At 42.3% G+C, this 17,573-nt stretch overlaps 1 protein-coding gene across 1 annotated transcript in view; it reads left to right on the forward strand.

The window, feature by feature from the left end:
* Positions 1-17,573, forward strand: part of LOC124549284 — a 476,650-nt gene that overhangs the window by 426,083 nt on the left and 32,994 nt on the right. Inside the window, exon 5 of the mRNA XM_047125234.1 lies at positions 11,572-11,677. Within this exon, the coding sequence (XP_046981190.1) occupies positions 11,572-11,677 (106 nt within the window). The remainder of the gene's footprint in view (positions 1-11,571; positions 11,678-17,573) is intronic.

Raw genomic sequence — 17,573 nt, forward strand, 5'->3', positions numbered from 1 at the left:
TCCTGAGTGAAAGTGAAGAAACGTGATGTGCTGAATGGAATGAACAGTCTAACGAGTACAGAATATGGACTGAGAATAAATCGAAGGAAGACGAAAGTAAGGAGACGTAGCAGAAATGAGAACAGCGAGAAACTTAACGTCGGCATTTATGGTCACGTAGTAGATGAAGTTAAGGAATTCTGCTACCTAGGTCGCAAAATAACCGACGCCGTACGGAGCAAGGAGGACACGAAAAGCAGACTAGCAATGGCAAAAACGGCATTCCTGGCCATGAGAAGTCTACTAGTATCAAACATAGGCATTAATCTGAGAAATTTCTGAGAATATACGACTGGAGCACACCGATGTAAGGTAGTGAAACATGGACTGTGGGAAAACTGCAACAGAAGAGAATCTAAGCATTTGACATGTGGTGCTACAGACGAATGTTGAAAATTAGATGGACTGATAAGGTAACGAATGAGGAGGTTCTGTGCAGAATCAGAGAGGAAAGGAATATCTGGAAAACACTGACAAGGAGAAAGGAAAGGATATAGGACATCTTTTAATACATTAAGGAATTACTTCCATGGCACTGGATGGAGCTGTAGAGGGCAAAAACTGTAGAGGAAGACAGAGGTTTTAATACATCCAGCAAATAATTGAGAATGTAGGTTGCAAGTGCTACTCTGAGATGAAGCGGTTGGCACTGGAGAGGAATTCGTGGCTCAAAGAAAAAAAGGGCTCGTGACCATTTCCATTGGACCTTAGACGACTGGATAACCTTCGCTTGGTCATGTGAGTCCCGATTTTAGTTTGTAAGAGCCGATGGTAAGATTCGATTGTGACGCAGACACCACGATGTAATCGACACAAGCTAGCAAGCCGGCCGGTGTGGCCGTGCGGTTCTAGGCGCTTCAGTCTGGAAAGGCGTGACCGCTACGGTCGCAGGTTAGAATCCTGCCTCACGCATGGATGTGTGAGATGTCCTTAGGTTAGTTAGGTTTAAGTAGTTCTAAGTTCTAGGGGCTGATGACCACAGATGTTAAGTCCCATAGTGCTCAGAGCCATTTGAACCATTTTTTTGAACAAGCTACCAACAAGGCACTGTGCAAGCTGGCGTTGGCTTCATAATGGTGTGAACTGAATTTACATGTAATGGAATGGTTCCTCTGGACAAATTGAAGCAATAATTACTGGAAATGCTTGTTTTCGACTACCTGGAGACCATTTGCAGTGGTTCGCGGTCTTCATGTTCCCGGACAACGATTGCATTTTTGTGGAATAATAATGCACCATGTCAGCGGGCCACAGCTGTTCGCGACCTTTGAAGAACGTTCCGGAAAATTCAAGCGAATGATTTGGCCAACCACATCGCCCGACATGAGTCCTATCGAACGTATATCGGCCATAACCGAGGGGGGCAGTTCGTGCACAATATCCTGCACCGGCAACACTGTCAGAATTATGGACGGTTACAGAGGTAGCATAGGTCAATCTTTTTGCAGGGGACTTCCAATGGCTAGGTGAGTCCATGCCACGTCAAGTTGCTGCACTGTGTCTGGCAAAAAGAGATCCGAAACGATATTAGGAGGTATCCCATAAATGTATTTTACCTACTTTTGTTTCTATGAATTCTGGTGTATCTTTAACGTTTTTTCATGTTTTTCTTTCAGCTGAAATTTTGAGACCAGTTCTATTTGCTATTTCTTTCAGAAGATTTGTTTTATTAGCTGCGTCTGTTACTTCTGAAAGTATTACGAAATTGTCTGCAAGAGACAGTTTTTTTTTGCCTTAATTTCATTTGTTTTCCTTCCTAGAATTATTGGTTCAATTATGTGATTTTTAGTTCCAAATTCCATATCCTTACAGTTTTTTCTAGAAGGCAGTTGGACAGTATAGATGATAAACCAACCCCTTGTCGAGCACTAATTTTTATTTCAAATGACTGAAATACTTCTCCCATAAATTTAACTTTAGATATCGTAGTTGTTAGAGTTTCACGATTTATGTTTGGTAGTTTTGCTTTAACACAAAATTGTCTGATATTTTTGTTTATTCTTTCTCAGCCAGTCGAATCAAATGCCTTGTTGAAATCAATAAATGATATTATTATAGGTTTATTGCTTGTTACTACTGTTGTTCCGAATATTTCCTTTTACAAGAGCTTTTTAACTTCAGTAGGCATGATTTTTTCCTTGTTCCTACGATCTTCCTAAATTCTCTTCATAAGCTCACTGAGTTCTTTCTTGTGTTTTTTCGACCATTTATTTCCTATCGTCTTTTCTGTGAGTTTTTGTGAGTGAATGTTTCTTATGTTGTTTCTGAACTGTACTCGACTGCGCATGTTATTTTTGTATGTTATTATTCTCATTTCTTATTATCATCTGTTGTTTCAATGATCCATTTTGTCTTGTTGTTGACAGTATTTACTATCTCGATGATTTGCCTTATTAGCCTGGTCTTGTTCACAGTGTGGATATGTCAATAGAATTTCAGCCTTCTTTTTCTAAGTGTGTCCGTTATTTCTTTTGTCTCAAGATCTCTCTTGACGACCTCTTTATCCAAATTCTTCCACGAAAATCTGGTCCAAATATTTTACTGAGAATTTATTTTTCCTGCTTATCAACCTCTGTTATTTTTGTTTACTCATGCAATGCGATGGTTTCGGCTGCGTAGAGTGGTTCCGTTAGAACTACTCTCTTGTAATGCATTAATTTTGCGTTGACAGACACATGTGTTTTATTGTATTGACTCCACGTGAACTAATATGCTTTTTTTTAGTTTTATCACTATATTCTTTCCTGAATAGCTATTGTGATCATTCCTGATGGCTGAATGATTACTACTAGATATTTAAAGTGCATAATCTATCACAGTTCGACGTACCGAACTACAATAAAGAGATTACCTACAGCATTGCTTTCATGTATTGAGTATTTTCATGTGAGATTTGTAGGCCAGTTTTCAGAGAAACTTCTCCAGGGCAAATTTCGCTTTTTCTCTATTGTTCGTCAGAATAACGAGATCGTCTGTGAAAGCCAGACATTTCACGTTGATACTCTGCTATTTTTTAATTACGAGTTGGATTCCCTTTATTTGCTTTTCCTATTTCGTCACAGTTTTTTGCAGAATTATTTTAAATAGTAGGGATGGGAGTCTGCAACCATGGCGAACACTGGCGTGGGTTTGAAACGATTCTGAAATATATCTCATGAATTTAACTTTAGAGGTTGTATCCATTAACCTCTCTTGGCTAACTGCTCTTATTTTCCTGTCGATTTTAAATTCTTATTCAATAGTGTTTGCATATCTATCGAATCATAAGACTTTTTGAAATCGATAAAACTTACCAAAGTATTCATACATCTTCTTGTTTAGAAAACTGTCTTTGGGTATTATATCTATTCTATGAGGAATTCTTTCTTACACCATCGCGTTGATGGGACTGTCTGATCGTCCGGCCGACGTAACATGGCGTTCGAAACAATTTTGAACACACAGGGACTATCGTGAATCCCCTATAATTATTTTGATTGGCCTTCCTGTTGTTTTGTATTGACGATGAATTAATGCACATTTCCACCCTGTACGTATTTTCTCAGTTTCCCAAATGGGTAATTTAAATCTGTGGGCTGCTTGTGTGAGATTAATGTCATTTAATTTCCACATTTCTACTATGCTTTTGTATTTCCCGGGAGATTTTTTAAATTTTCAAACAATTGGTTATTTCCTTTAGTACTCGGGAGATAGTTTATCGGGAGATGGTGGTTTGAAATCGTGATTGGATGGAGGCTTTTCAAAATAAGATTTTTCTACAGGATACTCACAGTTGAGCAGTCAGTCAAAGTACTTAAGTAAAGGTTGACAGTTATTTTTGTTGCTGGTCTCCAACGATCCGTCTGACTGGCTGAAGCAAAGGTAAGGTAACTGATACCCTGTTAAGTTTTCTCTAAAAGTTTTGTAAATTTTTTTTGTGGTGTTCTGATAAAGTCTTGTTCAGTTTCTTTAAGCCGGTTTGTATCATACCTTTGACCTTTGTTTTTCTCATCTTATTGCCTTGGGTGATCCTTCCCAGCATCTTTTAAAATTCCTGCTACTTTTCTGTGATTTTGTTGCTACTGTAAGTCTCCCATGCGTGTATTCTCTCCTCTACTACCTGATCACAGGTAATTCCACCGGCTGTATAGTCTCCTTTCTTTCTAGGGAGTTGGCCTAAATTCATAGTGTTTTTCAGCAGGTCTGCAAGTTCCTTCCAAAACGTGATATTTCCTGAAGAATTGCTTCCTTGGTGAGTTACAGGTAATTTGGATCAGCTCTGAGTGTTTCCTTCATTTGTGGTTTTTTCTGTTAGATTTTTGTCTACTTTTAATTTGCATGAGACTGTGGTCTTACTCAAAAGATTTCTTTATTGTTCGTTCGTTATGGATTTTGTTAGCCTCCCGCACCACCGTTTTTATTTGTTCGCTTTTGAGACGTGAGAATTGTGGTTTTCTTGAATTTTTTGCTTTGTTGAGCTGTCCATTGAAATGTAATAGACGTTTCACATAATGTTTAGAGATTTTGTTTGTCGTGTCCTCCAGTGACCGCAGAGTGGTAAACGCGACAGACTCTCATCGGGGGCTTGGGTTCGATTCCCGACACTGCCAGGGCGTTTTGCTGATGGGAGGACTGAGTTGTCACCTGTCACCTGAGGAGCTACAAGATCGAGGTGTAGCGGCTCCAAAGTTGAAACGTTGACAACAGTTGGGAGTGTGATGTGCTGACCCCTATGCCCATCCATACCGCGCCCGATGATGAATGACTGATGATGACAAGGCGGTCGGTCGACTAGAACGTGGTCTTCAGGGCCTGATGGCGAGGTTTCCCAGAATTCTCCTAAAGCATGTGAATCTTTTCTATCGTAGTCATTTGTCGGACCACATCCATTTATCAGAATGTAAGCCTTGTTTCCAAATTTAGGGAAATTGTGATTTTTCTTTCTAAAGTTGAGTTGAAGTTTATGTATGCAGTCATTCAGAATCAGTGTAAAACTTCCAAAAATATGAATGTTGAGCCAGCCGCTGTAGTCGAGCGACTGCTACGGTCGCAGGTTCGAATCGTACCTCGGGCATGGATGTGTGTGATGCCCTTAGGTTGGTTAGGTTTAAGTAGCTCTAAGTTCTAGGGGACTGATGACCTCAGAAGTTAAGTCCCATAGTGCTCAGAGCCAGTTGTACCATTTGAACCAAGCCATGTCGAGTTGCTGCACCATGCCGGGCAGACGGGGATCCTACACGGTATGAAGCAGTATCTCATGACTTTTGACACGTCATTGTATGTTGAAGGCGTCATTTATGAAATGAATTTTGGAAATTGCTCCCCTAAAGGAGCGAAACAAGGGTTGAAAGGGTTTTGAAAATATGCTGCTATCAAGACAATTTCGAAACTAGAATTACGAAAAATGGTATTTGGTTTCTCGGTCAGAAATAAAATTAAAAAAAAAGAAACATTGACGAAAGAAAAATCGCAACACCAAAAAATTATTGATGTAGGTTAATGAAATTTTGGGGATAATTTCGTGTAGGTAATATATTCAAGTGGTTAATATTGCAAGATCTCAGGTTAATGCAAGTGCGAAATAAGTTATTGCAAATGTGAAATGCTGGCACATTAATAACCAGTGTAACCAATAGAAAGTGGAATGAAAGCATGCAGACGTGCACGCATTGTGTTGTACAGATGCCGTATATCAGTTTGTGTGATGGAATTCCATACCTGTTGCAATTGATCGGTCAACACAGGGACGCTTAATGCTATTTGTGGATGACACTGGAGTTGTCGTCCGATGGTGTCCCATTTGTGCTCACTTGTATACAGATCCAGTGATCGAACAGGTCAAATCAACATGTCGACACTGTATAGAGCATGGTGGGTTGTGATACTGGTATGTGGGCGAGCGTTATCCTGCTGCGAAACACCTTCTGCAATGCTGTTCATAAATGGTGGCACAACAGGTCGAATCACCGTATCGATTCGTAGCGATGGTGTGTGGGATAACCACGACAGTGTTCTTGCGTCATAGGAAATGGCACCTCAGACCATAACTCCAGGTGTAGGTTCAGTGTGTGTTTCACGTTGGTTGCAGGCCCTCAACAGGCCTCCTCGTAGTCAACACATTGTCACCACTGACACGTAGGCTGGAACAGCTCTCATCAAAAAACACAACAGACCTCCACCCTGCCCACCAATGAGCTCTCGCTAGACACCACTGAAGTCGCAAATGGCGGTGATTTGGTGTCAGTGGAATGCACGCTACAGGACGTCTGGTTCGACCGATATCTACCAGTTCGTCGTGTGACTGTGGTGCCAACTGTTACGCAGTTTGCTGCTGCAGATATACACTCCTGGAAATGGAAAAAAGAACACATTGACACCGGTGTGTCAGACCCACCATACTTGCTCCGGACACTGCGAGAGGGCTGTACAAGCAATGATCACACGCACGGCACAGCGGACACACCAGGAACCGCGGTGTTGGCCGTCGAATGGCGCTAGCTGCGCAGCATTTGTGCACCGCCGCCGTCAGTGTCAGCCAGTTTGCCGTGGCATACGGAGCTCCATCGCAGTCTTTAACACTGGTAGCATGCCGCGACAGCGTGGACGTGAGCCGTATGTGCAGTTGACGGACTTTGAGCGAGGGCGTATAGTGGGCATGCGGTAGGCCGGGTGGACGTACCGCCGAATTGCTCAACACGTGGGGCGTGAGGTCTCCACAGTACATCGATGTTGTCGCCAGTGGTCGGCGGAAGGTGCATGTGCCCGTCGACCTGGGACCGGACCGCAGCGACGCACGGATGCACGCCAAGACCGTAGGATCCTACGCAGTGCCGTAGGGGACCACACCGCCACTTCCCAGCAAATTAGGGACACTGTTGCTCCTGGGGTATCGGCGAGGACCATTCGCAACCGTCTCCATGAAGCTGGGCTACGGTCCCGCACACCGTTAGGCCGTCTTCCGCTCACGCCCCAACATCGTGCAGCCCGCCTCCAGTGGTGTCGCGACAGGCGTGAATGGAGGGACGAATGGAGACGTGTCGTCTTCAGCGATGAGAGTCGCTTCTGCCTTGGTGCCAATGATGGTCGAATGCGTGTTTGGCGCCGTGCAGGTGAGCGCCACAATCAGGACTGCATACGACCGAGGCACACAGGGCCAACACCCGGCATCATGGTGTGGGGAGCGATCTCCTACACTGGCCGTACACCACTGGTGATCGTCGAGGGGACACTGAATAGTGCACTAGTGAACGGTACATCCAAACCGTCATCGAACCCATCGTTCTACCATTCCTAGACCGGCAAGGGAACTTGCTGTTCCAACAGGACAATGCACGTCCGCATGTATCCCGTGCCACCCAACGTGCTCTAGAAGGTGTAAGTCAACTACCCTGGCCAGCAAGATCTCCGGATCTGTCCCCCATTGAGCATGTTTGGGACTGGATGAAGCGTCGTCTCACGCGGTCTGCACGTCCAGCGCGAACGCTGGTCCAACTGAGGCGCCAGGTGGAAATGGCATGGCAAGCCGTTCCACAGGACTATATCCAGTATCTCTACGATCGTCTCCATAGGAGAATAGCAGCCTGCATTGCTGCGAAAGGTGGATATACACTGTACTAGTGCCGACATTGTGCATGCTCTGTTGCCTGTGTCTATGTGCCTGTGGTTCTGTCAGTGTGATCATGTGATGTATCTGACCCCAGGAATGTGTCAATAAAGTTTCCCCTTCCTGGGACAATGAATTCACGGTGTTCTTATTTCAATTTCCAGGAGTGTAGTATGATTCGCCAGAGCCATTCGCCTAGCACGATGGTTATCCTTCTCTTGCGGGCGTACATTGTCGTGACCACCGCTGTCAGCAATCGTGAATAGTGGCTACCTTCCAGCCAAGTCTTTCTGCAGTATCACAGAAGGAACGTACATCTTCTCGTAGCCATAGTACACGACCTCGCTGAACTTCGTGAGGTGCTGATAACGGAATCATTGTCGCCTTAAAGGCATTCTTGACTAAAATCGACTCACTGCGTCCAGTCTCAAAGATAACAAGCCCACAACCGTTGCAGCGTGTATATTTAAAGCAAACCTGATTTGCCTCCTCATAGTGGCGCTACCCGCGCAGCTCGTATGCGACTCGCGCGAAAATTGAATAGACTTCATCTTCGCGACGTAGAAACACGCCTACCAACTATTGTCTATGTCACACGACTCCTTTTGGGTGTTGTGGTTTTTTTCCGTAAGTGTGTGAGGGGCATAATTTTTGGAAATTCAACCCCTAAGGGGTGAAATAGTGGGTGAAAGTTGTTTTCGAAAATAAATCATTATTAAAGAACTAGACAAGGAACTTTAAACTATATCTACGAACATTAGTATTTGACTTTAAGGGATAACACAGTGGATGAAAAAATTGGAAATTTGTGGGAAGTTCTTAAGGGACCAAAGTGCAGAGGTCATCGGTCCCTGGCTTACACACTACTTAAACTTACTTACTCTAAGGACAACACACACGCCCATGCCCGAGGGAGGATTCAAACCTTCGGCGGGGGGGGGGGGGGGGGCGAGGGATCTGCGAGAACCGAGAACCGTGGTAAGGGGCCGCAGATCGCGCGGCTACAGTGTATGAAAAGTTTTATAAAAGTATTTCATTAGGAAAACATTTTTAAAGGTAAATATGTGGTAATTTGTATTTGATTTCTCGGTTAGGTTGGAAATAAAAAAATATACGTGTTTCAGTGTCTTTGGAAATCGTACCCCTAAACGGCTGAAACCGGAGATGAGAGTTTTAATGAAAATATTTCATTATACTGAAACATTTTTAAAGATAAATCTATGAAAATTGGTAGTTTTAATGAAAACATTTCATTATACTGAAACATTTTTAAAGATAAATCTATGAAAATTGGTATTTGACTTCTAGGTTAGAAATAAATAAATATGTATTAAGGGATGAAAGTTTTTGTGGAAGTATCACAACAACTTAAAAGGCACGATTAACAAAACCTCCAGTTACTACATTACCTTTTTGGTCAAGTACGTTCGGAAAAGGCCATGCTTCTATGGCCTTAATTAGCGTGAAAAGTTCAGAAAGTGTTGCAATTTGTGAATGAAATCAAACAGAGATATTTAACAGTCACCACGACGAATCTGTTTTGTCACAACTGCGTAGAAAAAGAAATGCATCTTTAATATATTAATTTTTCGGTAAGCGTAATATATGTTTATAGAATTATTTTTGTTGTAATTACTACGCAAACTAATCATTACTGATGACAACATAGACACCAAGTTCAAGAGCCATACCATGTACAGGAATATTCATTTGAGACGGTCACATACACTATTAGTAGATCGTTGATTTGTATGTAATCAGTGTCCGTAAAATATATAAATTCAATTAATTTCTTTAAAAAAATGTGCAAATATTATATGAAGAGTTGCTTTACTAAAATTTAATATCCTGTCAGCAGCTTAACTTGCATTGGTTAAATCCACTGTTTGCATGGGCGTGCGTAACAACATACAAACTTGATTACGGTAAAACAAAAAATCTGTGCGGGCGATACTGATTATGTGACCAAAGCAGTGGGCCCTAAGCTCTCTCTCTCTCTTCTTCTTTTTTTTTTTTTTACACACTTCAGTCTTCTGAGACCCGCCAAGAATTCCTCTCCTGAGTCAAATCTTTACATCTCAGATTGGCACTTGCAATCTATGTCCTCAATTATTTGCTGCATGTATTCCAATCTCTGTCTTGCTGTATAGTTTTTACCCTCTACAGCTCCCTCCAGTAACATGGAACTTATTCCGTGATGTGTTAATAGGTGTCCTACCATCCTGTCCCTTATACTTGTTGGTGTTTTCCATGTATTCTTTTCCTCGCCTATTATGCAGAGAACCTCCTCATTCCTTACGTTATGAATCAACCTAATTTTCAACATTCTGCTTCAGCACCACATCTAAAATGCTTCGGTTCTCTTCCGTTCCGGTTTTCTCACAGTGCATGTTTCACTACCATACGATGCTCTGTTGTCAAATTAAGTCCTATGTTTGGTACTAGTGACCTTCTCTTAGCCAGGAATGTCCTTTTAGCCAGCGCTAGTGTGTTTCTGATGTCCTCCTTGCTCCGTCCGTCATTGGTTATTTTATTACCAAGGTAACAGAATTCCTTAACTTCATCTACTTCGTCACAGTCAATCCTGATGTTAAGTTCCTCGCTGTTCTCGTTTCTGCTGCCTCTCATTACTTTCATCTTCGCGATTTACTCTCAATCCATATTCTGTATTTATTAGATTGTTCATTCCATTCAACAGATTCTGCAATTCATCGTCACTTTCACCGTGGATAGCAATCTCATCAGCGAATCTTATCATTGATATCTTTTCACCTTGTATTTTAATCCCAATCTTGAATCCTTCTTTTATTTACACCATTAATTCTTCGGTTTATAGATTGAAAAGTAGGGGCAAAAGACAATATCCTTGTCTTACGTTCTTTTTAATCAGAGCACTTCGTTCTTGATCTAAGGTAGTCGAGAATATATGAAACGCTGTTGACCCCACGAAACCAGCGATAAATGAACGACAGCAGCAAATTGTGGGTAACACTGCGAGTTGCGTGGATCAGTATCTGTCCACAACGTTTCCAACACCATATAGTGTTCACGTCTCGACGTCTGACTTTAGGTTTTGAGGGCTCGCGGGAGAGCGACGGGCACATGCAGAGCCCTCTCGTGACTTTTGGCCACTCTACATCTACATCTACACTCCGCAAGCCACCCAACGGTGTGTGGCGGAGGGCACTTTACGTGCCACTGTGATTACCTCCCTTTCCTGTTCCAGTCGCGTATGGTTCGCGGGAAGAACGACTGCCGCAAAGCCTCCGTGCGCCCTCGAATCTCTCTAATTTTACGTTCGTGATCTCCTCGAGAGGTATAAGTAGGGGTTAGCAATATATTCGATACCTCATCCAGAAACGCACCCTCTCGAGACCTGGACAGCAAGCTACACCGCGATGCAGAGCGCCTCTCTTGCAGAGTCTGCCACTTGAGTTTGCTAAACATCTCCGTAACGCTATCACGCTTATCAAATAACCCTGTGAGGAAACGCGCCGCTCTTCTTTGGATCTTCTCTATCTTCTCTGTCAACCCAACCTGGCACGGATCCCACAATGGTGAGCAATACTCAAGTATAGGTCAAACGAGTGTTTTGTAAGCCACCTCCTTTGTTGTTGGACTACATTTTCTAAGGACCCACCCAATGAACCTCAGCCTGGCACCTGCCTTACCAACAATTAATTTTATATGATCATTCCACTTGAAATCGTTTCGTACGCATACTCCCAGATATTTTACAGAAGTAACTGCTACCGGTGTTTGTTCCGCTATCACATAATCATACAATAAAGGATCCTTCCTTCTATGTATTCGCAATACATTAAGTTTGTCTATGTTAAGGGTCAGTTGCCACTCCCTGCACCAAGTGCCTATCCGCTGCAGTTGATGGTTCGCGTGTTGAGACAGGTAGTGAGAGTTCTGTGCCCTCCACCGTGTCTTTGGTGTTGCAGGGGCGATGCTGGTGCTGCTGGCGCTGCTGCACCTGGTGCTGTCGTGCCGGGCGCGCTCCACCACCAAGGAGACGCTGCTGCACAACCGCGAGGAGAGCTTCGACAGGTAATACCACACCCCTCTCCCTGTATCCTCCTCTTACCTGTAGTAGCTGCACACTAGCAACGCAGACACTGCTGATGACGAGTGAGGATAGCAATGTCATCTGCTAATCTTCTCATTGATAAGATTTTAATTCTACTCTTGAACCTTTCTTTCAATTCCATCATTGCTTCTTCGATGTATAGGCTGAACTGCAGTGTGTGCACTCAGTAGAGACAATTCTGCATTTGAGACAGCTTGGGGCAAATGGGCAATGAAAGAAAGTGCTGCGAGAAGACGAGGTGTGGATGATGATGCCTGGCTCTATGACAGATGCACACATCTTCATCTGATCGCCTTGCAGTTCAGTGAAATAGTACACCAATGCGCGCTGGCACCATCGTTTAGAGAGCCGGGTGATATGGATCCAGTCTCTCTAAACTGGATCCATACCACCTGGCTAGGGGCTGAAACTCAGTGCTAAAAGTACAAGCATCTCCACACCTGTCCACATATCATAGTACGAGGGTCGTTCAATAAGAAATGTCCCACTTTTTTTTCTCAGATTATATTTATTGTTAAGACTCAGAATTTGGTGATAATATACATCAACATGCCTTGTGCACGTCCTATTTTTCTACGTAGTCTCCATCACGTTCTATGGTCGTACGCCAACGTTGTGGAAGACCATGTATTCCCTGCAGGTAAAAGCTCTTGCCCTCTAGGCGTAGCCATGTTTTCACTCCATGACTGACACTCTCGTCATCTTCAAAGTGGCCCAAAGTGTGTAATGCAATCTGCACGATTCAGCAGGTCTGGAGCAGTGGCTGTGACAGGGCGTCCAGAGCGTGGCTGATCACAGAGGTCTGTTTCTGCCTTTTATGAGCCTGTAACTTTCTTTACCCATCGCCCAAGTGTCCTCCTTTCAACTGCAGCATCGACATATACAGCATACAAACGTTTGTGGATGTTCACCACGGTTTCTTTTTCTGCAATCAAGAATTCAACAACCCGCTGCCTGTAACGTGAGTCGAACGTAGACGCCATTTTGACGACGTGCTAAGGCTCTGACATCTGCCATAACTATTTGAAACTTTATCAGCGCACGGAACAAACATCAAATGTGAAGCACCAACAAGGGCGTTTGTCTATGTATATCAACGGATTTTTTTAAAATGTGGAGCATTACTTATTGAATGATCCTCGTAACTTGATGTCATATTATTAAATAGTAAGTGTCAGTAATATTATTACAATGCCTTAAATATATGTAGCAGAGTACAGACAGCTCAACAATATTAACATACATTTAGTTTACATCGTAATTCTAACTTAGTTATAATATAAGAGTACGCTACCTTATTACCTGAACTCATAGTTACAATTTACTAAAACACTGACGTGACGTAACTGGTTAAAATTCTCCCCTTGCTGAGTGCAACACATCTACAAAAAAATAAAAATTGTAATATCAGATGTAAAACGATCTGCTACAGTACCTAGGCAACAGATCCATCCAATGCCAGCAAATAAATAAAGAAAATAAATGTTCAGTTAATGTACCTTTGATGAATCGATATAAAGTCTGAGCATGATTTTCTGTCACTCCGCCAAGATACTAAGTTCGATGTAATGGTCGCAGTATCGAATATTATAAACTTTGTTGTTCCCCATACGTTTTATTCTACTTCTCTGATGCAAAATCAAGTTTCTTTTATACTTCTCCATCGCGTCGTTATTAGTTTTCTCTTTCTTAGTTTTTATCAGGTATGGATAGGTTCAGCTCTGTTATCCTGGATTCCATAGCCGACATGAACTAGTCATCCGTTAAAAGCATGATCTTTTCCGAACGTTTTTCTGATCAAAAAGATATTCAGGTAGCTGGAGTTGGAGGTTTTGTTAATCGTGCCTTTTAAGTTCCTGTGGTGATAGTTCCACAGAAACTTTCATCCCCTAACACGTATTTCTTTATTTCTAACAGAGAAGTCAAATATCAGTTTTCATAGATTTAGCTTAAAAATGTTTTAGTATAATGAAATATTTCGTTAAAACTTCCTTGCCTTTATTTTTAACGCGTGTTACGAAAAATATTAATAAGTACAATATATTGAGTACTGTTTCGGTTTTTTTACACTTTCAGGATCGTAAAAATTGAAAATAAAAGAAAGCTTTCGCGTATGGACTTGACCCAACGACACTCTGATTACTGTTCTGAATGTGAGAATTTTCCAAAAAATGAAATTTGGATGTAAGCGAGAATGGTGTTCATCGAGCATAGTTAACCTAGATACACATGAAGCTTTTCGGCCAGTGTTTTAGTCTCGTGACTGGTTCTAGAAACACATGAAGGAATTCCCGCTAGAAACTTCCGCAGGCAGCTTTTTGGAAACAATGTTTTTGTGGTTGTGAGACGTAAGTTTTGTGGTTGGGTTGTGTTGTTTGGGGGAAGAGACCAAACAGCGAAGTCATCGGTTGAGTTTTGTGTTTTGTGCAGCGTTTGTAAATATTAAGATTTCTGCATTTTTAAGTGCCGTAGAATGTATTAAAGATATCTGAAGGACACTGTTAATTCTTCAATTACAGATTTCTGCGTTGAGTAAAATTCAGTGTATTTTTTTAGACTGGCGGCATAACTTGTAGATGGTTAGGCCATACTTCGGCAGTCGTGCACCATCTTGTACCTTGAAAAGGAAGAAAGTGTTCAATCTTGGAACACATGTTCACATATTAACTGAGCTTCTTTACTGTCTTAACGATTTTCCCTCTGTTGAAAATGGATATTCGTGTTAGTTGCGAACAACTTACATTTCAAAATGTTTTTAAATTGTAATTGGTTTTTGATAGTTCTGCTTCTTAATTTCAAGTCACTTAGTGATTACTGGCGCGTATCACATTAATAATGTAACACTTGGACTATTAAATACAGTACTGACAAGATTTACTAGATTGCGACACTTTAAAGTTTGACTAGAACACTTATTTCTAGGTACATCACGATGTTCCTTCGAATGGTTTTTACATTTGGAAAAATATTGGTTTTCCGGAGTAATTTTTGTAATTTCAGGTAAAGACTGCAGTACACTTAAAGTAAATGCTATAATTTCAAAACGGAATCTATTAAACTCCCTTTACAAGTAAGGAAAAATTGAGATTGCAAATAAATTTCCAAGGAAGGACCGTACAAGGGTGATCAAAAAGACCGGACAGTCCAGAAGCGGTATGCCAGTCAGATACAATCACCATGGGCACTGAGGCAACCATCCCGCCGACGCACCAGATTGTAGATACTTGTTTGGTAAACACCGTCTCCTGGTGCATGAAGAAGTTCGTAGGTGCCTCCTTCACATCCTCATTCGACAGGAATCGTCGACGCTATAAGGCCTTTTTTATGGGACCGACGGCGTGCTATTCTCCTGGAGAGAGATCAGAATTACAGGGTGGATGTTCGAGTGTCTCCAATTCGAGTCTCCCAGCTGAGACTGGCATCCCAGGTCGAGCGGTGTCTTGTGTCGACTCGCGACCTGCACTGAACAACGGTAGTTTGCGACACATTCCTCATTCTCCGATGAGTGTCTACCGGTAGCCAAGAAAAGAATAACAGCATGGTGGTCCTGGATGGACGCATTTGGAAATAACATCGCCATAGTTCACGTTTCCACATTTGCTGCACGCAAGCTATTTTTCTTCTAGACGCTTGGCCACTGCAGATTCCACTTCTGTCACTTTCATTTCTGGCCAAGCCGAAGCCATACAATAAATGTGGACGAAATCGGTAGTGACGAGTAGGCACAGGTCCCTTGTGAGCTTCAAACGAGATTTCGAAGCGCGCTGACAGACGGAACAGTCCACACAAGTCGCATTGCCCCGTGCACAGTTGGAGACATACTGCACTCCACTGAACTTCACTGAGGGGAATGTAAGCTTGAGTTGAAGTTGAGTGGGGTATTAAACTAAAAAGTTAACTGCGAAACAAAATCAAAACAACAGCTCTGCATCTATCGGGAATCTCTCACCCAGGACGAAGTCCCAACCGCCTGTTAAAAAGCGCTGGTGACTCCCATATGTACAGACAGATATTACTTAGGAGAAGAAGAGGTCCTTAGCCGATATCGCTGAAAAATCTTTATTGTAGACAACCAGTTACGGTAAAACTAATTTACTATCCTCAGATCTTCATGAAGGTTACTGTAAATATCTTGTGGCAGTTATACACAAAATCTTTTCATTGAATTCCAGATACATAATGTAAACATTTTATGTGTAACTGGCACAAGATGTTTGTAATAACCTTTATGAAGATCTGAAGATGGTAACTTACTTTTACCGAAACTGGTTGTGTACAATAATGTTTTTGTAGCAGTCTCGGCTAAAAAGTTCTTCTCCTAAGTAATCACTACAGATGGCCCCTTCGCCGGCCGTTGTGACCGAGCTGTTCTAGGCGCTTCAGTCCGGAACCGCCCTCCTGCTACGGTCGCAGGTTCGAATCCTGCCTGGGGCATGGATGTGTGTGATATCCTTAGGTTAGCCAGGTTTAAGTAGTTCTAAGTCTAGGGGACAGATGACCTCAGATGTTAAGTCCCATAGTGCTCAGAGCCATTTTTGATGGCCCCTTCGAGCTCAACATGAGTAAACTAACAGACAGATATCCCTGCGATCAGTTCGCTGCAAAATTCCTGAACACATTCTGAGTTCGAACATGATAAATTTACTTGAGACAGAAAAGTTCATGTCCACAAGTCGGCACTGATTTAGAAAACATCGCTCGTGCGAGACTCAGCTTGCCCTTTTCCCGCAATCCAACTTGCCACGGATGGAGGGCAACAGGCAGATTCCATATTCCTAGATTCGGCGAGTGTTCACCGGAGACAAAGGTATCGTCAGGAGTGTCCCAGGGAAGTGTGGGAGGATCGCTCTTATTTTCTATCTACATAAACGACCAAGCGGACAGGTTTTATGGCCTACAGCGATTTACGGCTGTTTGCTGATGAGTTTGTAGTGTACGGAAATGGGTCGTCCTTGAGTGGCTATATTTCTAAAATATTTCTGTTTGCTGATGACACTAGCTTGGTAGTAAAGGATGTTGTGTGCAACATTGACTCGGTTTAAAATAGTGCAGTACATGACCTCAGTTCATGGCTTATACAAAATAAACTAACGCTAAATCACAGTAAGATTCAGTTTTTACAGTTTCTAACACACAATTCAACAAAACCTGGCGTTTTAATTTCACAGAATGGGCATATGATTAGTGAAACTGAAAAGTTCAGATTTCTAGGTGTTCAGATAGATAGTACGCTGTAGAGGAAAGCCCACGTTCAGGATCTTGTTCAAAGACTTAATACTGCCATTTTTACTATTCGAACGGTATCAGAAGTGAGTGATCGTTCGTCACGAAAATTAGTCTACTTTGGTTACTTTCATTCGCTATTGTCGAATTGTATTATATTTTGGGGTAACTCTTCTCATTCTAAAAGGATATTTTTGGCCCAGAAACGGGCTGTACGGGCAATGAGTGGTGTTAGTTCACGAACCTCTTGTCGACCTCTGTTCACGAGTCTGGGTATTTTGACATTGGCCTCTCAATACGTATATTCCTTGTTACCAATATTAGTTTATTCCCAAGAATAAGCAGCTTTCACTCGGTTAATACTCGGCAGAAATCAAACCTGCATTTGGATCGGACTTTCTTAACTCTTGTGCAAAAAGGTGTGCAGTGTACTGCTGCATCCATTTTCAATAAGCTGCCACTCTAATTCAAAAATCTTAGCAGTAATACACGCGCTTTCAAATCAAACCTTCAAACCTGAAGAGTTTCCTGATGGGTCACTCCTTCCATTCTGTCGAGGAGTTCCTTGAAAAATTAAGCTCATTTTTATTGTATTGCTGATAGCGTTTACTTAAACTTATGGACGGACTTTTT

This window comes from Schistocerca americana, chromosome 1, assembly GCF_021461395.2.
Source record: "Schistocerca americana isolate TAMUIC-IGC-003095 chromosome 1, iqSchAmer2.1, whole genome shotgun sequence".
Classification (NCBI taxonomy): Eukaryota; Metazoa; Arthropoda; class Insecta; order Orthoptera; family Acrididae; genus Schistocerca; species Schistocerca americana.